General features: G+C 53.8%; 2 protein-coding genes across 4 annotated transcripts in view; one reads left to right on the top strand and one right to left on the bottom strand.

Moving 5' to 3' along the window:
• Positions 1–1,805: 1,805 nt before the first annotated feature.
• On the top strand, positions 1,806–4,595 carry DNASE1 (deoxyribonuclease 1; the record flags this gene model as incomplete). 2 transcript variants are annotated; one of them, XM_079718499.1, is made up of 8 exons in its annotated part: positions 1,806–1,952; positions 2,336–2,424; positions 2,593–2,676; positions 2,975–3,090; positions 3,233–3,402; positions 3,483–3,637; positions 4,052–4,148; positions 4,355–4,595. In XM_079718499.1, 8 exons carry the CDS (start codon positions 1,806–1,808, stop codon positions 4,400–4,402), a joined length of 906 nt encoding a protein of 301 aa, XP_079574625.1. In that variant the 3' UTR covers positions 4,403–4,595. The 2 variants fall into 2 exon arrangements, with proteins under 2 accessions (XP_079574625.1, XP_079574626.1); XM_079718500.1 differs by having other exon boundaries at positions 3,290–3,402.
• A 39-nt stretch (positions 4,596–4,634) lies between these two features.
• Positions 4,635–21,587, bottom strand: part of TRAP1 (TNF receptor associated protein 1) — a gene marked incomplete at its 5' end in the record, with an annotated part of 59,276 nt that continues 42,323 nt past the window's right edge. For both annotated transcript variants that reach the window (XM_079718498.1, XM_079718497.1), the window contains 14 exons: positions 4,635–4,930; positions 5,127–5,199; positions 8,209–8,354; positions 9,660–9,745; positions 10,148–10,286; positions 10,749–10,934; positions 13,129–13,276; positions 16,598–16,667; positions 17,115–17,235; positions 18,391–18,546; positions 19,347–19,420; positions 19,981–20,090; positions 20,907–21,067; positions 21,312–21,383. In XM_079718498.1, coding sequence (XP_079574624.1) covers positions 4,829–4,930; positions 5,127–5,199; positions 8,209–8,354; positions 9,660–9,745; positions 10,148–10,286; positions 10,749–10,934; positions 13,129–13,276; positions 16,598–16,667; positions 17,115–17,235; positions 18,391–18,546; positions 19,347–19,420; positions 19,981–20,090; positions 20,907–21,067; positions 21,312–21,383 — 1,644 coding nt within the window. In that variant the 3' untranslated portion in view covers positions 4,635–4,828. The remainder of the gene's footprint in view (positions 4,931–5,126; positions 5,200–8,208; positions 8,355–9,659; positions 9,746–10,147; positions 10,287–10,748; positions 10,935–13,128; positions 13,277–16,597; positions 16,668–17,114; positions 17,236–18,390; positions 18,547–19,346; positions 19,421–19,980; positions 20,091–20,906; positions 21,068–21,311; positions 21,384–21,587) is intronic.

Below are 21,587 nucleotides of genomic sequence, written 5' to 3' on the forward strand. Positions count from 1 at the left end.
AATGGGGCAGAGCCCCCATGGATGGGGTGATGGGCTGAATAATACCCCCCAAAATAACTCCATGTCTTAATCCCTGCAAACTATTAACTTCACACGGCAAAAAAGGATCTCAAGATGGGGAGACAGTCCTGGATTATCCGGGACCCTAAACTCAATAACCTATATCTTTGAGGGAGGAGAATCGACACAGAAGAGAAGGCAATGTAATGATGGAGGCAGAGACTGAAGTGATGCAGCCATAAGCCAAGGAACATCAGGAGCCTCCAGAAGCTGAAGAGGCAGGAAGGGTCTCCCCCAGCGCCTCCAGAGCATGTGCAGCCCTGCCACACCTTGTTTCAGCTCAGTGAAATGGATTTTGGACTCTGAGCCCTAAGATTATTAGAGAATAAGTTTCTGTAGTTTCAAGCCACCAAGTTTGTGCTGACTTGTTAGAGCAGCCACAGGTAATGAATACAAATGGGAAAGCCAGGGATTCCCAATGAAATGACTGGACCCAAGGCCTGGCATGGACCCTCAGCTGCTGCCTGACAGTGTCCTTATGACCCGGCCACTCCTGTCACCTGTGCGTGAAATGCACAGGCTCTCCACAGGAAGGTTTCCTGCTGCCTTGCTGGCAAGTGAGGTGGACTCTGCGGCCCCTGCCCCTCCCTGGTGCCCACAGCCCTGCAGCCCCGGATACTGCATCTCAATGTGTGCCCAGTTGAGAGCCCCAACTCCTGGCCAGGGTGCTTGCAGCCGTCACGACTGAAGGATTAGGAAGCAGGGGTTGGAGTTGGTGAGAGATGGGGTCCTGGCAGAGCAGCCACCATGGGCTCTATTTGCAATATGGAATGTCTGGCTTTGGCTGCTGGCTCCAAGGTCACCTCAAGTCCTGCAGCCAGGAGTAGCCAGGGCCCTGCCCTCCAGTGCATCTGCTCCCCACCCCTGGGAGAGCAACTTGGGCAAAGGACACAAAGCCTTTGGCTGTTTTGTTTTGTTTTTTTTTTGACTTTTTAAAACCAAGTGCAAATATCAGGTGCTCTTTACAGCAACAAGGACCTGTATGTACCTTTTGAAATAAACACATGCCAGCTACCCACCTGCTGGGAAAGCCACACAGGCAGTGCTATTGTTCTGTGTCCTCCAGGTGATGCCCTGGGAAAGGTCACAGCTGCCTAAACCTTTAAAACCCCAGGTGGGACGAACATTCCCTGTGTGAGGATTTGGAGCTGCAGCAGCTCACAGCTGTGTTTCTTAACACTTTGTGAATTTTTTTCTTAAAGCAGCGAAAGGAGAAAATTGGTACCGAAGAGTATCAATTCTTGATTCTTGGCAGAATTCCTGTCTTTGTGAAAGTCAAGTTTCAGGTGAGTGTGCCTGGTGCCCCAAGGGCTGTGTGACCCGTGGCCTATGGAAGGTGGGTACCAGGCCCAGAAGCCCCATGGAGTCCCTCTTGGTGACCGTGGCCACCCTGGGAAGAGCCCTGGCCAATCCCAGAGGGGAGGGTGGCTGGAGTGGGGAGGGCGGTGAGCTGGTGCCCCACCCACAGTGCCAGGGGCTTCCTAGGCTGGCGACCCTCTCGGGCTCATCTGCTGGCAGGTGAGGAGTGAGAAGATCCAGCGCCTATTACTTGGCGCTTGGTGTCTGGCTCTCTGCACGCTGGTGAGAGGGCTCAGAGGCTCACCCTGGCCTGCTCGGCATAGCCCACAAAGACAGGGTTTACTCAGCCTTGGGCTCTACTAGCTCTGCCCAGCTGGACTCAGGGAGGCCAGAGTGCTGAGTCTGCCACCCTCAGGCCCACATGTGAACATTTCTCCTGATCCAGAATGAGGGGTGTCAGGCTGATGGGGGTGCTGCTCACCCTGGGTGGCCTGCTGCAGCAGGCCCTGTCCCTGAGAATAGCAGCCTTCAACATCCGGACTTTCGGGGAGACCAAGATGTCCAATGCTACCCTCTCCAACTACATTGTGCAGGTAAATCCAGGCTGGCCTGTCCCCAGGGGACTCAGGGTTGGGGAAGGGGAGGGCCCTCTAACAGGCCCTGGGAACCCTGGGACAGTGGTCAGTCCTGAGGGTGATCAGCAGTGGTGGTGATTGGGGGAGAGGATTGAAAGCCTCTGGTCTCAGCCCACCTGTCTGTTAAGGGGACAGGTCCTTGTCACTGCTGTGCCGTCCACCACAGCTGGAGGTGGAGGTGGTGGGATGTCTGGCACGTCCCAGGCAAGTCACAAGCCAAGCTGTGACGGGAAGGTGTCTGGGAGGAACAGGTCAGCCCTGTGACTCACAGCAGGCAGGCTCGGATGCCTCAGTCTCCACCCAGCCTGCCCCACTTAGCAGTACTGTGGCCTTGTCCCCAGATCCTGAGTCGCTATGATATCGCCCTCGTCCAGGAGGTCAGAGACAACCACCTGATGGCCGTAGGGAGGCTGCTGGACAAACTCAACCAGTGGGTGACAGTGGGGTCCTGGGGGCGTGGATGGGAGAGGGTATGCCACTTCAGCCAGGCCCCAGAGATAGGGATGTGGGCAGGAGCCCTGCTATAGATGTATAGGTGGCAGGAGGGTCCCCACGGACTGCCCCCCCCCCAACTGGGACATTTGTTTCCTCAATCCAGGGATGACCCAAACACCTATCACTATGTGGTCAGTGAGCCGCTGGGACGCAACAGCTATAAGGAGCGCTACCTCTTCCTGTTCAGGTAGATTGGGTCACCTCCTCAGAGGGTGCTGACAGGAGGCTGGGGTGTGGTCTAGAGAGCCTGTGAGCCCCTCCCCCCTGGGTGTGGGGGCGAGAACTGGGGCCACAGAGCAGGGTCCTGAGCTGGCCTCACAGCCTGTGCAGAGGCAGGGGGACATGGCAGGAGCTCCGGGCCAGTGGGTCTGTGCGGTGCTAAGGCCGGCCTCCCTGCCCACCTGGACATGGCAGAAAGTGACTTTACCAAGAAAAGGTGGCGCCCTGGCCCAAGGCCAACTGCTCTCTGGCCTGGCCTTCTGCAGACCCGACCAGGTTTCCGTGCTGGACAGCTACCAGTACGATGATGGCTGTGAGCCCTGTGGGAATGACAGCTTCAGCCGAGAGCCAGCTGTGGTCAAGTTCTCCTCCCCCTTCACACGTGAGTGCCCTGCCCAGCCCTTCCCAAGACACCTGGAAAGCTGTCTCGTGCTGCAGCCCACACTCTGTGCTTTGGTCTTACATTGGAGTTACTCAGGAAAACATCCACCCTCGAAGACTGGCTCATGTGTCCTCCACCCCAGCCCGACTCCTGACTGAGGCCAGCCCACACCGGCTCAGTATGACTCCCGTTTCCACAGAGATCAAGGAGTTTGCCATTGTTCCCCTGCACGCGGCCCCATTGGATGCAGTGGCTGAGATCGACTCTCTCTATGATGTCTACCTGGATGTCTGGCAGAAGTGGGACTTGGAGGTGAGGCAACCACCCCCCCCACCCCTAGGCTCTGGGGCCCCCACTCTGCCCCGGGCCAATCAGTGTGTGTCTCCTGGTAGGACATCATGTTGATGGGTGATTTCAATGCTGGCTGCAGCTACGTGACCCCCTTGCAATGGTCATCCATCCGCCTGCACAGGAGCCCCCCCTTCCAGTGGCTAATTCCTGACACTGCCGACACCACTGTTACATCCACGCACTGTGCCTACGACAGGTGAGCGGGGCCCGGGCCCACACTGAGCCCCCAGGCAGGGATGAGGGAGCCTCCATGACCAGCTTCAGAAGTGTTCCCAAGCCCTGTGACATGTACCCTCCTGAGCTTCACTCAGTCCACTTAGGAAATGGAATGAAAGGAGCAGCATTTCTTAGTTTGGGGGGTGAAGCACATTTAGGGATAACACTACACTTGCGGGTATGTAGGTTGCTCAGTGGTGTGCATTTTGGGGCGACAGTGAGCCAGGACCCGACTGGCTCTATGGGAGCATTTGAGAGCAGTTGGGGAACAGTGGAACTGTGTGACATTTACCATACCAAGAGGAGCTGGGGGGGCATGCTGGGATCCAAGGTGTAAGTGCACAGAGCTAGACAGTGGGCTGAAGGGGACCTTCTCTTGTGTCTGATGCTGCAGGATCGTGGTTGCAGGACCTCTGCTCCAAGGTGCTGTGGTTCCCAACTCAGCTGCTCCCTTTGACTTCCAAGCTGCATACGGATTGAGTGACCAGCTCGTAAGTTTCTAATAGGGGCCTGGGACACAGGAACATAGGCCTGGACCCACTGCTTTTTTTCATTGACTGGAAAGAGCCACTTGCTTGTGGCCCTGGGCGCCTCTTGGTCTCCTTTTCCCAGGCCCAAATCCCGACTGGCCTCAGGATCATGAGTGCAGAGTACTAGATGTCTGGGTGTCCCTGTACTCATGGCTGTCTCCCCACAGGCCCTAGCCATCAGCGACCATTACCCGGTGGAGGTGACGCTGATGTGAGTGGGGCCTGGCCGGCGACCCCCGCTCTGCAGCCTGTCGCCAAGAACTGAGATGACACAGCCAAAGGCTGGGACAGTTTAGGAAACCAGTACCTGGTCCTGAGTGCCCCTGCCCGTCCCCACCACCATGGCAGCTGGAATTAGAGGAAGGTAGGCTTTTCCTCACTGTACCCGCTTCCATTGTAAGCTTGGAGGTAGTGTCACCAGAGCACCCCACCTTCTCAGTCTGGACAAAAAGTCTAAGAAATACATTTTAAGTAAATAAAAAGCAGGTGCTCTTATCGGCAGCATCCAGTCCTTCCTGTGTCATCGTCCCCTTCCCCCCCGGCCATGACTGGTCTCAGGCTGCCTTGTCCCACGGTTCCATCTGTCCCCTCTCCTGCAGCCCTAACAAACACTGCAGGAGGACCTGGGGCTTTCACAGCTGTCAGTGTCGGTCCAGGGCCTTGATGAGTAGGTGGTTCAGGCGGCTGACCATGGGTCGGGGGTCATCGACAAGCCCCGCTGTGACCATGGCATTCTCGTAGATCTGAAAGGCAAGGCAGCACCTCGTTGTTAGTGGGAGGGTGAGCAAGGCCTGATCCCAACCCAGGGACCTCAAAGAGAGAAGAAAGGAAGAGCACTGTTCTGTTTAAAACAGGGTTTTAGAGAAAACCTCAAAGGAAGAGGCAGCCTCCTGAAGCTGACAGCCCAGTTTACTCTTCGCATTCCTCCAGGAGACTCACCTGATCCACCAGCAGCTGGGCCAGGTCAGGCTCGCTATCTCTCAGCTGACTGAGCTTCTTGATGAGTGTGTGCCTGAACACAGAAACCACCAGAAGTTATTAGCTCAGGGCTGGGGGTGCACACACAGCCTGACAGCCTCTAACTTTGTGTTCAGTGACTTTTCTGAAATGTTGGGGTTATCAGAACATGCAAAAAAGGGTAATAGAAAGGTCCAGTATAAAAAATAAAGCACATAAAAAATTTAAGAATGATCAATTATAGATTATATACCCAGAAAACCCAGCAAAAATTTTGATACTAAATTGATATAAATGAAACACTACTAAGGTAAAGAAAGATGAGTTTAATATATGAAAAGACATATGTTAGTTCTTGGATAAGTGGACCATAAATAGAAGTGAAACTTTCCTTAAATTAATCCATGTTTAATAGGATTCCTTTAATCTAAAACTAGTATAAAATGTATAAAGAAAAGTAAACATGGAAGAGCAGTTAGAGGAGGAAGTCCCAGTTAAAACATAAAGCTCCAGTAATTAAACAGTTCTGGAAAATGAAAAGGTAACAACAGCTCAGTGCAACAAAGTGGACAATATATAAATGGCCCAATTCATATAGGAATTCCGTTAGTACCTCATAAAGACAGGATAACTGGGCCGCACCCAGGAAACAAGTTGGATTCCTACGTGATTTCTTGGACCAAAATAATTTCCAAAGGGATCAAAGATTAAATATAAAAATTAAAAGCAAAAAAGTATAATACTAGGAGAAAACAGGGAAGAAGTATTTTATAATCTCGGAAGGGGTAAGCCTTTTTAAACAAAATACGAAGTCAGAAAGAAAAGAATAACTGACTACAAAAAAACATTTTCTGCACAGGAAAAAATACAATGGGAAACACATCAAAATTATAAGGTATAATTTTAAGAGAATGGCAAAAATTGATAAGTTTGATAAAACTGAAGGCACTGGGGAAAGGTTCAGAGGACAGCAGGAGTGTCTTTGGTCCCTGTCTGAGACGAGATGATTCCCTCCCCTCACAGTGCTGTTAAGAGTATCAAACACTTTACAAAGCAAGGTGAGCACACTGCACAGCAAGTGTACCAGAGGAGGCCCCGCACAGCGTCTCCAAAGATACGTGAGGAAACTGGGGATGGGCTGGGGGGGTTTCACCGTGAACTCCCTTAGTTCTTTCGAATTCTCAACCGTATGAACTTATTAACAAATTTTAAAGCAAATCTGTAAAATAAGAGTCTTTTGGCAACAGAAACGAGCACTCTGCACAGCTACCTTACAAAACTGCTTTTGTGTCAGAAATAGTTAAGGCAACGGGGTGTCCAGTCAGCGTTCATCTCTGTTGGGGACTCACAGCTGGGAACTGTGTGCCCATTACATAGGCCTGCACCCATTATGCCAACCTGCCAACCAGGACAGCTCCTTTGAGAGGCGTCCAGCGCTCTTTGTGGCCAGCCATGAGCCAATTCAGATCTTTCACCCAGTAATTGTGTCACTAGTAATTTGGCTCAGAAACTGGAAAAGGCACTTCCCCCTACTCCCCAGTAGTTTTAGGTAAATTAATGGTTCTAAAGCAACATGGAAAAATATTTATAGATGATTAATAAAAAAATTGGACATGTACTATATAAAAAAACCAAAACCCACAATAAGACAAAAGTCCAAAAGAAAACATACCAAATAGGGTACAGTGACTGTGGTGGGGGTGAGACTATGGACTTTTCTAGCGTTTTTGGTAACTTGTTTAGGTAACTTGATGTAAAAAATTACTGCTGTATACAAAGTCAATTTCCAAAAAAGAAACTGTCTCCATATACAACAGTTAGAAAGTGAAATTTCAAAATATCCAATAAAAAAGACACATCAAATAACTATAAAAAATGTACAAACTCTAAAGAAAACATAAGTTTCCAAGAGATACTTATCTGAGAAGGCAGCACAGTTAACGGTGTGGGCAACAGGGTGTTCACATGGAATAAGATGAAACTAGAACCCCCCTTAGCCCCCAATCCCAGACAGGCCAGTTAGAGATGGGCTCAACCAACATGAAAGGCCAGAACTATACAGCTTTTAGAAGGACATGCAGAAGAAACTCATGTCTAGAACAGATGCTTTTTGGGGTCTTAAGAAATCTCTAACAAATGTATATACATTTGATTACATTAAAATTAAGAACTTCTCTTCAAAAGACACCTTTAGGTGAAAAGACAGAGTGAGAAAAGATATTTGCAGCTGACAAAGTATATAAAGAACTACCAATCGATTTTTTTTTTAAAGCCCAACGGAAAAAAGAACAGTAGGCTTCTACCTTGCAGGGACCGGGGTTCCCATGCTCTGCCCTCTGGAAGCAGTGGGCCTTACTCAGCCCAGCTGAGGATAAGGTGCTTTCATGCCTGGGCACACATCCCAGAGAAACACATGTGCAGCACCAGACGGGGGACAAGAATGTTCAGAGCAATGTGTTCCCAACAGCCTCCAAATGGAAACTACCCAAATGTCTATCAAAATAGAATAAATAATTGTGCTGAGTAGATTCATACCCTGTGATTCAGCTGCGAACAAGAACAAACTATAGTCACCCCCACAGATGAATGCATCTGATCACACACCGAGGGAAGAAAGTAAGGCTTCAAAGGGAACCCGTGCACAGGGGTCCATTCACGTGAGGTTCAGAAACAAGCAGAACTGAGCTTGTGTGTAATGACGCACGAGTAGCCGAAAAACCATAAAGCACAGTGAGGAAGTGACTGACGCAGAAGTCAGGACTGTGGTTCTCCCTGGTGAGCAGGACAGAATTCAAGTGGGAGGAAAATAGGAGCGTCTGGGCACCAGCAAGGTTCAGTTTTTTTAAACGTCACATAGGTATAGTTTAATACAGTCCAGTTACACGGGTGTTTATAAACATTTATCAAACTGTCCAAAAGCTTTATGCACTTTTTATGTGTTAAATAAAAGAACACCCACTCACATACAATTTTAAAAGATTACCTGGCAGGTCAGAAATGAGCATGCCCATCCCCTGGGCATCAAGGGCCCTGGGCCCAAGAGGCCTGGAGCCGGCAGCCTCACCTGGGGTTGATCTCCAGCGTGGGCTGCAGCAGCTGAGCACGCTCCTCCTGGGTCTTGGCCAGCTGCTGCATGCGCAGGAAGTGCCGGGCGGCCCCCATCTCCAGCACCGTGATCATAGCAGGGTGGGTGTCCAGCCGAAGAGTCACCTGCAAGCAAAGCCGGGGGTGACGGGGGCCCTGGCAGGGTCTTGACCAGGTATAAACTTCCCCAAATGACAAGACAGGAGAACACAGGTCTCCAGGGACGTACCCTCAACCAGCAGTGCTCCTCCCTCCTTACCTCCCAATCACCTGCTAATGAATCGTACCCTGCTTGGGAACTCCATCCTCTTCTACACCCCAAAGCTACCAATTTCTAACCTATCAGTTACCATCCAAGGTCCATCTTGCCTGGTGTTATCTGCACTTCTCTGCTTCACAGGGTCCACTTCCAAGTCCTACAGCAAACTGTCTTAAGATCCACCAGGACTAGCCACCCCATTTCCCCTGGCCCAGCATCTCTTCCTCAATCTTGTGTCCATCTTTCCTGCAGACGGTGCTCTCACCCACCTCCTCCCTGTGGCTCCCTCTGGCCTTTATTTCATCAAACACACCTTTTCTCACCGAGCCCCACAGGCTTTAGGCCTCCTGACTTACGCCAGAGACTCCTGGGCCCATGGCCGCCCCCTTCCAGGCAGCACAGTAAGGATCCAGCTCCACGACTTCCTGACCTGCGGAAGCGCTCTGCCTGTTTCCTTCATGGGATACAGATGAGAATTCTACCTACCTCCTAGGCCATCTTAAAAGAGTCACCGCTGTAAAGCATGGACACAATATGTGTGTTACATAAAGAAACCCCAGCCACACGCCTTGCTCCCTGCCAGGAAGCCCTCGCCTCCCTCAGAGACCCACTGCTACCTCCCGTGGAGCCCTCAGGTCTGCCCTCCTCGGCTCTCAGCCTTCCCTACCCTGCACACCTGCCTGTCCCTTTGGGGCCCCTCCTGAACATGTCCCTCAGCCAGTGACACCTGTTCCCTGGTGACTGTCCTTTCTCTTGCAGCTCAGAGCTGGATCAGTGGGTTCCTAGCTCATTAAAGCCTACCCAGAACCCCCACTGAGAACCCAAGCTAGACCGTACACCCTTGTGTCCTCAGCCACTGCAGCTCCTCTAGGCCTGGACGAGGATGGCCCTGGGGAGGCCAACTGGGGACACCTCTTCTCTGCTTCTGCCTGCCCACCAGGCCCTCAGCTGCTCACCTTCCACTTTCTTGGTTCCAACTGCTCTACAAAGTGGAGGCGAAGCCAAGCTTGCCCGCCCCGCCTCAGCAACTCCCTAGGCACATGTGGCTACATGTGCTGCTCACGAGCGCACACATGCAGGAGTGGCAGCAACCAGAGCCAGCAGGCTGGCCAGCTGTGCAGTCACCAAGGGCCATGGTAGCTGGGTGGTGGCCCGACTTTGGGAGGCCTCACCTTCACATTGGTGACACGGGACCCTAGCGCGTTTCTCATCCAGGCCATCAGGTCCTCTGTCTCCTTCTCTGACAGACGGTCGCCAGCTACAGGAGAGCAAAAGGGTGAACTCAGAGGCCGTCTCCACAACTCCCTCCCCATAGGCTCCCATCAGCAGGCTCCCACCACCCTGCCAGCCACTGGCACAATGACAGAAGCTACCAAAACACTCATCTAAAATTAAACAGATAAATTTGGACCCCATAAAGGATACTTTTGATTGCCTGAGGCCCACATAATTTTGTTAGGGCTTTAAAATGTCTGATTCTCTTAAGCTTTATCAATCTTAGGGCGGCAAGCTGTGAAAAGAAAACCCCATATAGGCCCACTGTTGCAGAACGGAAGAGGCCGTGTAGCAAACAGTGCCAGCTCCCTGGGCCTGCCTGGCCTCACCTGCACCCCAGGCCACCATCCACACCTGTGCCCAGAGAGAAGGGAAGCAAGCCGACCTGGGGAGCCGTCCTCAAACTTCTCCTCCTTGTAGTGGTCAACAACAATGTCCGTTTCCACAGACATCAGCTTCTTCTTGTCAAACTCACGAAGGTGGAGCAAGGTCAGCTCATCAAACTGCTCGTAGCAGAAGAGAACCTGTGAGGACCCGAAATGGCTTCCATCAGGCCCAGGGAACCCTCTGCCAGTGACAGGAGAGGGACACGGAGCAGGGGCTGGGGCTGCGGGCTGGGCCCAGCATCTGAGGGCCATGCAGGGGGTGCTGGGGTTCCTGGGCCTTGTGGACGCAGTGGTTTACAGACGGCTCTCAGGGAGGCTCTGGCTATTATCTTAGAAGCAGTGATGCTATTTATAGAGAAATCCCTGTGTCACCTCCTATAAAGACCCAAACTAGAAGGCAGGCTTGGGCCCGGCCCCTGTGACCCTGGATGCGGACTCTGCTCAGCTCTCCCACAGCGTGGGCACATTCAGCCAGTCCCCCGTGAGCGTGGGGACCCTCCTTCAGTGCTCAGACCCCCTCGCCCTCTGACCTGGCCCCCAGGGAAGGACAAGTGCAGGGAGGCCCGGTCGGGGCCAAGGCCTGCCCCTCGGCTCACCCACCTCTGTGTTTTTCCACTTCATGGCCTCATAGTAGGGCGAGTGCTCCGCCAGGTGCCGGTTGGGGGCACACAGGTAGTAGATGCTGCGGGTGCCGGCCTGCATGCGGCTGGCGTAGTCTGGGAGGCTGGTCAGCTGCCCGGCAGGCAGTGCCGACGACTCGTACCGCAGCAGCTTTGCGATATCCTCCTGTAGAGAGACAGAGGCCAGGTCACTGCTCATTCCAGGTCCTGGCTCTGAAAGCCTCCCGACAGCGGGGCACAGACTTCGGAAGCCTTCAGCTAAGGGAGGTAAGGCTCTGGCTGGCCTCACACCCGCCTGGTGACCGTGTCCTGCAGCCAAGGCAGCTCCACTGGGAGCCTGGCCCAGGGATGGCGCCCTGGGCTTGCTCGGGCCCTGGGGAGCTCTGGGGGACTCCAGTGCTGTCCATTGGGCCCCATGTCAGAAGTTCAGGGGACCTTGGAGAGCACATTCCACCACAGGTGGCCCAGGGCCTTGCTGAGAGGGCCTTTCCAGGTGAGCTGCACAAACGGTCCCAGGAGTGGCTAGGCCCTGTCCGTGGCAGAGCCCACTCTGGACCCAGCATCCTCCCTCTGTCTCGAGTCACAGACCCTGTCTCTCGCCAAGCAGGGGACACGGGTGTGAAGTCCACACTTCCCAGCCCTCCTCACAGCCAGGGGATGAGTCCTGGCCCAGGGGGTACAAGCCAAAGTGGGGTGTGTGACTCGGAGACCAGGCCCTGAAAGGAGGGGCTTGTCCATCTGCTGTCGGCTGAGATGTGTGTGTGACTGCTGGTGGCATCCAGACTCCATGAGGGAGTCGCCTGTAAGGACAGAAGCAGCAACAGGCTGGGGCCCAGCTCCAACACACCAGCCTGGACGTGACCTGACAGTAAACTGCCTCGTTTATGCCACCGACTCATCTCCAACAACCCACGGTGCCCAGAGGGGAGGTCCAGATGAGAGAGTGATGTGGTGGGGATGAAAGGGGGACGAACAGGCAAAACCAGGGATCTGGGAGCCCACCCGGCGAGCCAGGCTCTAGGTTCATAGGTTAAGCTCATGCTCTTGTGCATGTTACGGATCCTCATTAACTGAGTCAGGGGCTTCCCTGGTGGTGCAGTGGTTAAGAATCCGCCTGCCAATGCAGGGGACACGGGTTCGAGCCCTGGTCTGGGAAGATCCCATGCGCCGCAGAGCAACTAAGCCCGTGTGCCACAACTACTGAGCCTGCTCTCTACAGCCCGTGTGCCACAACTACTTAAGCCCATGTGCCTAGAGCCCGTGACCTGCAACGAGAAGCCACCACAACGAGAAGCCCGTGCACCACAACAAAGAGTAGCTCCCGCTTGCCACAGCTAGAGAAAAGCCCGCGTGCAGCAACGAAGACCCAACTCAGCCAAAAATTAAATTTATTTATTTATTTATTTATTAAAAAAAAAAATCCTGAGTCAGTCAGTGTTTATAAAGCACTTAGAAAAGCCTCTGGCACCACCTGGGTCCCGCTACCTACAAACATGGAGAGGAATGAGTGGAGAGTCTGAGCAGACAGCACTTGGAGCCACTGGAGTCCTTGTGCCAACAACCGGGGTTAGGAGGGCCCGGGCCTGGGGGGAGCAGGCTGGTAGCCTCAGCGCCTAGCCCCCATCCCACCCTCCCTCACGGCCTGCAGAACGAACCCTGGGACCCCAGACGGTTGGTCACCCTCCTTCCCTGCTGCTGTTCTGGAGCAAAAGATGAAACCCCGGCGCTAGGAGTGACTAATGGGGACAGGTGTCTTTTGGGAGTGATGGAAATGTTCCAGAACCAGGTGGTGGTGGACATACAACCTGTGAAGGTACTAAATGAACTGTTCACTTTAAGAGAGTGAATTTTATTGTACGGGAACTGTATCACAACTTAAAAATGGCCAATAAATGTTTATGGAACAATCTCATCATTTTTAAGTAATTGCGCAATTAACTGACTCCTGGCCCCAGTGGTACAGTGTTGATGGATTTCTACCGATCACATGATGAACTGCCCTGACTACACACACCTCACCTGCCCTCCCCACCCCGTGAACCAGGCACACCTCTCCTGTCCTGACTTCTGTGACCTCCCCAAGCCCCCCCAGGCACTTGGGGGAAGAGACACTAAATGCCCACTCCCCTCCACTGAGGGGACTGGAGGAGCTGGACATGTGCTCAAGTGCATGCCACGCCTTCTCGGACCACCCGGGGAGTCCAAAGGCCAAAGGCTGAACTTCCTGACCCCTGGGAGCAGTGACTGGGGTGCCTGGCTATGCCATCATCACGTCCTGGGAAGCTCAGGTTTCTGATCTCCAGCAGCTTCCTCCACAGCCCAAGGCAGCCCAGAGAAAGGCCCAGAAACCCAGACCCTACCTTGACCTCCTGCTCAGCCGTGGTCACAATGCCCTCCCTCATGAACAAGCCGTAATCTTCAAAAAACTTGGCATATTTCTCAGCATCTTTTTTACTCTGGTCAATGAAGAATTTTATCAGCCTCTGCTGTAGAATGCCCTGGAGTTTCCTATGAACAGAAAAGCATTTATCACAAAAGAGCAACTTTCACGAAATACAAACAGCCAGAAAGATATGAAAATATGTTCAATCCCACTAATAATTAGAGAAGTGAAGACAACATACCAGAAAGTTACCCTTGGCCAACACCAGTTAAGGAGACACGCGCCCCCTAGAGTCAGGGATGCTAGCTGACACACACACCACGCCCAACCTTGTGGAGAGTGACAAACTATGGTTCTGAGATTACTCCTTCATGAGTCACCAAGATTTATGGACCAGGAATTTCACTGTAGCACATAAAATAGAAAACAATTATGGGACTTTGCTGGTGGTGCAGTGGTTAAGAATCCGCCTGCCAATGCAGGGGACACGGGTCCGAGCCCTGGTCCGGGAAGATCCCACGTGCCGTGGAGCAACTAAGCCCGTGCGCCACAACTGCTGAGCCTGTGCTCTAGAGCCCGCAAGCCACGACTACTGAGCCCACATGCCACAACTACTGAGCCCACAATGCCGCAACTACTGAAGCCCACATGCCCAGAGCCTGGGCTCTGCAACAAGAGAAGCCACCGCAACGAGAAGCCCGCGCACCGCAACTAAGAGTAGTCCCCAGTCACCACAACTAGAGAAAGCCCACGCACAGCCAAAAATAAATAAATAAGCTCTGAAGCAAGTTTAATTACAGAAAAGAAAAAAAGAAAACAATTATGAACAAGCTCAGTGTTCAACTGCAGAGAACAGGTTGAAATGAATGATGGAAAGCTACACGGCCATTAAAGATCAACATCCTCTAATGATATGATCCTTAATAACATGAGAAAGTGCCTGGGTTGAAAGAAAAACCAGAAAAATCCCAATATGGATAAATTACAGGGTACATATAGTATATAAGTACGCAAAGACTATACATACTACTTGCTGTGCATTATATTTTTCATAATTAGGATCAATGCTGTATAAACAATGCATACACTTTAACTTGGGTTTATACTGGATATACGATATGTGCACTACAGTTTTGTAAAATTGGGATCTTCTGTATCAGGGTGTTTACCAGAGCACTACATAATGGCATAAAATCGTGAGCAACACTATTAGTGGTATTAGGGAGTATTTCTTTGTATTTCCTTAATATCCTGCCTTTCCTTTAAAAAAGGTGAAATTACCATTTGTTTCCTTAATAATCCAGGGTAGGGGAACAATAATGTTTAACATTCATTTAAACTTATCCTCTTCCACTCCCATCCTGAATAACTCAGTCCTTCAGCCAAAGGGCAGCACCCGCATCTATGGTGGGGCAGCCACAGCAGCTAGGATGAAACGAAGAGGGTGTCCATGCAGGGTGAGGGTTGGAGGAGCCTGGTGTGGAGTGTCAGAGCCCAAGGACCCCAGAAGAGGACATCCAGACTGGGGACAGCGAGCAGCTGGCAGAACGGCTGGCAGACACCCCCTTAGCCCACCGTGTGGCATTGGCATCAGGGCCCAAGCAGGTGAAGGAGCAGGGAGCTGGTGGGGCGGGGGGGCAGCAGCGATGGCAGGCTGGTAACATGGAGGGGACTGGTCAGAGGTAAACACATTAGGGATAATCAGAGGCAGATTCCTCACTGTCAAGGGAAGCAAAGGCCAAGACCACGGCAGTGCTGGTTGGTATTGGGTGAACTCAATACAGAAGTGCTCAAAGCACAATGGGAATAGGTCAAAGGGCAAAGGAGTCAGCCTGAGTAGGTTCCTGCTAAATCAGGGACAGTTTGGGCATCAAAATAAACAATGACAGTAACAGATTATAGCCCTTGAATAAAACAGGAAATCAAGTCATGCAAATCAGTTATACAGATATCAAGAAAAGCACATGCATATTGTAAGAAATGAACACATAGCTGCCAAATACCATCCCTTTACATAACATCATTACTAATCACAGAGGGAAAAAGAGTAACTTCACGTGAGCAGGCTGGCAGACACCCCCTTAATCAAGTGTCAACATGAACATCACCAGTAAGGGGACAACTCTAAGTCGTGCACCACCTGACAGGATGCATCACTTTGTGCTACTCCCGCGCCTAAGCATGAAGGAGCATCACAATCCGAGCAGAGGGCCGTTCTGTAGAATCACTGGCCTGAAATCTTCAGAAGCATCCAGGTCGTGAAAGTCGGGGAGACTGTGGAATTTGGCCAACCTCCAGGAGACTGGAGAAACGTGACAACTAAAGGCTTGTGTGACTCTGGACTGGACCCTCCTACTCTAGAGGACGTGACGGGCACAAGTGTGCAACGTGGATTGGTCTGAGGATGAGACGTGGCAGCTGCACCACGTCAACTCCAACTGACGGCTGTGCTGGCTGGGAGGAGACTGTCCTTGTTCTCTGGAAACACACCCTGAGATACCTGGGGACGATGGGCATAGAGTGGACAACTTACTCTCCCAGGTTCAGGGGAAAAACGTACTTTGCATCAAGTTTCTACTTTTTCTTTCAGTTTCTTTAAAAAATTTAAGTCTGACTCTGCTGGTCAAGATGAGTGCTCAGACTGACAACCTAGCCCTGGAAAACCACCAGCAGTGACCAAGTGGCCGGACACACCCCCGCCTTCAGCCTTGCATCCTGCCAGCGTCTGGGTCAGCCCAGTCCCAGCTGCTAGGGGCAGAGCACATGCCTGAGATCAGAAAACGTGGGTTCAAATACAGGTTCACTCACTGGCGGGTGTGACCTCCCTGTAACTCAGTTTCCACAACTATGACATGGAGACCTAGTGGCTCCCACCTGCAAGGATGACACAGGCTGCACAGGAAGGGCTTGGTACAGTCTGGGTGAGAATAAATGCTCAGTAAATAGCAGCTGCTGCCATGATCAGGATGGGGGAGGAGAAATTCGGCCACCCCAACTCACGAGGATTCCAAAAGCGATGTCTCCAAAAGAGAGTTCAGTGCCCAGCCCTTGTCTCCTTCACACCATTAGTGACCTTCCTGGACCGAGGTCAGACGTTCTCCTGGCTCTGGGGCTGTCCTTTGCCTCGTCCACCCAGAGACAGCCCTGCATGGAACTTCCCCTGTCGCAGCTGCCCCGGGAATGAGTGACAGGGATTGGCCAAGGGAGGGAACATCTCCTGGAACTGGCAGCAATTCTCCTCTGTGTCAGTCTCCAAACCCCTCTTATAAAAGCGTGAAGTAAAACATGGGGCAAAGCACGCGTGACCTGTTCATATTCTCCAGGCCCACAGCTCCCTTGGGCACCTTCAGCTCCACCCTCTGCTCTCCGCAGCTTCAAGCCCGCCTGGGCCTTCCGTGGCAAAGGCGAACCCAGTGAGGTGCCCACTGTGTCCTGCGGCTGCTCACCTGACCAGCGCACTCTCCTGGAGGAGCTCCCGGCTGAGGTTCAGGGGGATGTCCTCGCTGTCCACCACACCTGTGAGACACAGGCCGAGCGCGGGTAAGAAGGGAGGACGCTCGGGGGCTCCTCCTCCCAAGTCCCTTGTCTTCCTAGAATTCAGGCAGAGCCCAGGTCACAACCATGGGGTCGATAGGAAAGCAAGCAAGGCCGGTGAGCCTTTGCTGGGACAGTTTCTACGATTTCAGCATCAACTGGACCCTCTTTCAAGACTACCTCCTGGGTTTTCTGTTCAAAATCATAGTATATCATGGATAAATCAACCAAGACTAGTGTTTGGAGACAGGAAGCTCCCTGGGAGGCGCCACACTGTGAGGACTCGGCTCACCAGCCAGCAGCTGTGGTGACTCGCCCTGACCCGGCACTCATCAAAGATGAGCCCTTTCTGATGGTGTTGGCATCTGGAGCAGGCAGCTGCTCCTGGGCCTCAGCCCACACAGCTGGGCACACACACTGGCACCGAACCTCGAATGAAGCGCAGCCACGTGGGCAGGATGTTGGTGGCCTTGGTCTGGATGAGGACCTTGCGGCTGTACAGCGAGACACTGGAGCCCAACTCCCGGCTCACGTCAAACATGGTTGGTTTCTGGAGGCAAGAAAAGGGCAGCGTCAGGTGGCAAGAGCAGAAATCCGCGGCAGCCCTGCCAGGAGGCAGAGCCTGAAAGGCCACGGGGAACCCCTTCCTAAGGCTACCTGGGCTGGGAGATCTGAGGCAGATGTGCGGTGTCCTGCCTGTGTCTGTCTGTTCAAAAGCCCAGAGGGGCCCAGGGAGGCCGCTCCCACCATGGCTCCGGGTCGGGTAGGGGGCCCTCTCTGGGCAGCTGCCGCCCTCCCCATAAAAACAATGACTTACATGTCCCTGCGAACAGAGCCAAGCCTGCTAGGGGTCAGGGGTCAGCAAACTAGAGCACACAGGCCAAATCACCTGTTTGTATAGCTTAGGATGGCTTTTCCATTTTTAAATGGTTGAGGAAAAAGGCAAAAAATTACATTTCATGATACGTGAAAAATACATGAAATCCAAATTCCCGTGTCTACAGTTTTCGGAACCCAGCCACACGTGCCCATCTCAGTGTGGCCCGTGAGCCTCCGCCACAAGGGCAGAGTCCTTGGTGGTACAAGGCTGCAAAGCCCAAAGTGGCTGCTGTCTGCCAACCCTGCTCTAAACCAGCGCCTCCCAAGCTGCCATTTGCACACACACCATGTTGGGATCTTGTTAAGGCGGGAACTGACTTGGGGGGTCCTGGGCCCAAGGCTCTGCACTCCTCATGGGCCCAGGGGAGGCTGGGGCTGCTGGTCTGCAGAGCACACTCAGCGGGAGGGTAGAACAGCTCTTTCCAAGATGGGTAACAGGCGTGGGGCTCTAGTCAGTTAAAGCCAGGAAAGCAGGGTTCAACCCAAGCAGGTTTCCCGGCTGCAGGATTTGGTGGGGCCTTCACGGTGCTGCCCTAAGCCATGCAGAAGTAGGGAGAGCACACTGCATGGAGACAGGACACCTGCACCCGTCCACAAAGCCCAGGCCTGCCGGGCCAAACATCTCTCTGTTCAGCACCCCTCACTTCAACTTCTGTTCATCCGTCCAGACGCATAGGATTTTCTTTCGTCCTGATGCTGCTAAGGCAATTTTTGTGATGTCTGTGCTGAGCTGTCACCGTTCAGGGGAAGTGCTGCTGGTGTGTAAACCCAGGGAGCAGCGGACAAGTCCCTGGCAGCCCGCATGGCAGGTCTGCGCCCGGCTCACCGTTTCTGGCACGTAGAAGAGGCCGCGGATGTTGAGAGGTGCGTCCGTCTTGTAGTGCAGGGTGTAGCGGGGCTTGTCATGGGCCTGAGCGACGTAGTGGTAGAATTCCTCGTGCTGACCCTCGCCCACATCCTTGGGGTCCATCATCCAGATGGCCTGGAAATGGAATGAACAGGGACGTTATGTTTCAGACGCATCCTCCCAACAACGCGTGGAGCTGACCTGGTGGAGCTTGCGGGGCCCGGGTGCTGGCAAAGGAGCCCTCAGCATGACTGAGGGTCGGCCTCCCGGGCCCTCTGTCTCCAGCCCCACCCTCTCCAGTGCTGGTCAGAGAGACACACAAAAGGCTCTGGGAGCAAGCGCCCTGTCCCCAGCACAGTGTCAGGAAGAGCAAAGCAGGAGGCAGGGTCTGGACGAGCCTGCATGACGTCATGACACTAGCCACCAACAGGTGAGCAGCTCGAGAAACACAGTTGAGCCACGCGCCGGACAGTTACTGAGCCGTGAAAAGGAACAGAGCCCTGATACACCCTACAACCAGCGTAAGCCCTGAAAACACAGTAAGAAGCTGGACACAAAAGGCCACACAGTGGTCGACTCCATTTTTATGAAACGCCCAGAATAAGCCAATCCAGTGGACTGGTTGCCAGGGGCCAGGGGCGGGGAGTGGGAGTGACTGCTGATGGGCATGGGGTCTCTTTCTGGGGGTGAAATGTTCTGGAACCGACCATGGTGATGACAGCATGACTGAATACACTCAGGAGCACGAAGCGTGTGCTGTGAAGGGTGACCCCCTGGTGCACATGGACCTGCCTGCACCCACAGATCTCGCCTCCCCCAGAACACCCAGTCCTGGGGCTCTGACAGCAACGCCCAGTCCCACCTCTGCCCCGCCAGCCTGACGTGGAGCAGCTCATCTCCACAGCCACCTGAGCCTGAAGGCAACCAGGCCTCACCTGCAGGGTATTAAGGCGCCTTCCGTTCAGGTACAAGGGGAAGCTGACAAATTTGCTGTACTTTGTCACCACATCTGGAAGAGACAGAAAAAAGCAATGAACACAGGAAGCTTCTGTAGATGAAAGCTCTGGAAGGTGCTGCAGGGGTCACACAGCTCTGGGAGGCCTCGGCCCTGCCCTCCCCGCACACAGGGAGCAGAACTCACTCCCAAACCAGATCTCGAGGCCCAGGCCACCATGAGACACGATGCCTTCTTGGCGACATAAACAGGGTTTCACGGGCTAACGTGACCCCTTGAAGAGCGCTGGGCACCTTCAGTAGCATCCAGTGAGACCTGGACAGAGAGGAGCACCTCGCAGCTGCATCCGCTCTGGTTGTCCGGAAGCCTGGACTCAGGCTGGGTGGGCGGGCTGGCAACATCTTACAGCACAGGCAGGACGAGCACAGGACCCTGCGCCACCAGCAAGCGCAGTGGAGACAGTGCTGCTCGAAAGGAGGGCAAACCTGACCCTGCCCCAACCCACGGCCAGCCCTGCGCCTGCGACCCCCGCCCCAAAATGTCCTAAAACGCAGTGGCAGGAGGTACCGCACTGACCCACACGCACGTCCCCAGAGGCCCAGGCTCCTGCTCACCTCGAACCCGAGCCTCGCTGGTGAACTCTCTGCTGTCTGCCCTGAGGTGGATGATGATTTTGGTCCCGGTTCTAACTCCTGAGGCTTCGGCGATTTCAAACACCCCAGAGCTAAGACACGCGGGAGAAGGAAGGCGAGTTCCGCCTGTCAGTGCTGAGAAGTCCCACGTGGCAGGCAGGACTTGCATAGAAAGGAAGCTGGAGTGTCCCCCAGGCCATCACACCTCCGCCAGGGACAGTGGCCGCTGGGGTTGGGGCGCGGGGCTCCCCGCTCCTGAACACAACCTCTCAGTCTCACATTCCCCTGAAGCGGCCAGGTGAGCGCCAGACTCTGGGAAGAGACCCCCGTCCTGTGCTAACTCCAAGCGCTCTGGACCCCTGGCCAGGTGCCTCCTCCCAAGAGTAGAAGCACACGAGGGGCACCTTGTCGATCCCTCGGCCCTGGTGACTGTGGGCCCCACTTTCACTTTTCCTGCGGGAAAGCAGGATTCAGAAATGAAGTTTGGGGGCCTGTGAGATAAACACTTAACCTTGGCTATGGTGGGTGCTATCCTCCACGAACAGTCAAGGTGTTCCTGGACATCGCAGGCCCAGGACACGGTGGAGACGGCGGGAGGTGGGGCAGCCAGGGAGCCAAACCCTGACCCCGTCGAGGAGTCAGGGACACGCCCTCAGAACACAGGCACCCGCCCCGGAACACAGAGAGGGGACCCACCCAGCAAAAAAGAGTAACGGCTCCCCGAGTGTGGGGCTCAGGCCTCCCATGAAAAGCCCAGGACAGCGCGCTGGCGCTTTCCAAGGAGCCTGGCTTCCCAGACCAGGTTGCAAGCTCCAGCTGAGTCCCACTCTGCGTGGCAGGCGACACTTGCCTCGATGGCCCCAAGGCCTGGGGACACTCCGTGTGTGACGTGGGACCTGCTCACTTACCCGTCTGAAAGCCACTGGTACCCGGGGCTGCCTGCGTCCACCGAGCGAGAATAGACCTCGACTCTGTCAGCCACCATGAAGGCCGAGTAGAAACCCACTCCAAACTGGCCGATGATCTTGCTGCTGGCCCCCGCCTGGCTCTGGAGCGCATCCAGAAAGGCCTGTGGGGCGAGACTGGTCAGAGGGGGGGCAGCCCTGCCCCGGAGACCTGCCGACACAGTGAAATCCTGTGATAAAGGGTCCCCAATGCCAACAAGCTCGTGCTTGAGGACATTCCTCTGAAGCTGGTGTCCAGAGCGTCTGGGACCTACCCTCTCTGGTCAGAACTGCCCTTTGAGGGGAGACCCTCGAACCTGAGAGGGGGAACAGCTGCAGCACCTGAGGAAAGGGCAGCGGGTGGCTTACCTTCGACCCCGACCTGGCAATGGTTCCCAGGTTGGACACCAGCTCCTCCTGTGTCATCCCGATGCCAGTGTCCTGAGGAGAGAGACAAGCTAAGCACCCAAGCGAATGCACCAGGGAGCCAGGATGGACGTGTGGGGACACCCAGCACGAGCACATCAGTTACACTTGCCAGGTGGGCCCAGCAAAGTAAGAACACCGTCACCAGAAAAGGCGAATTCCAGCCACGTCAGCCAGGCCTCACTGGAGAAAACCTCACTAGAGGATAGACACATAGAT

Source organism: Hyperoodon ampullatus (assembly GCF_949752795.1).
Source record: "Hyperoodon ampullatus genome assembly, chromosome: 14".
NCBI classification, from domain to species: Eukaryota; Metazoa; Chordata; class Mammalia; order Artiodactyla; family Ziphiidae; genus Hyperoodon; species Hyperoodon ampullatus.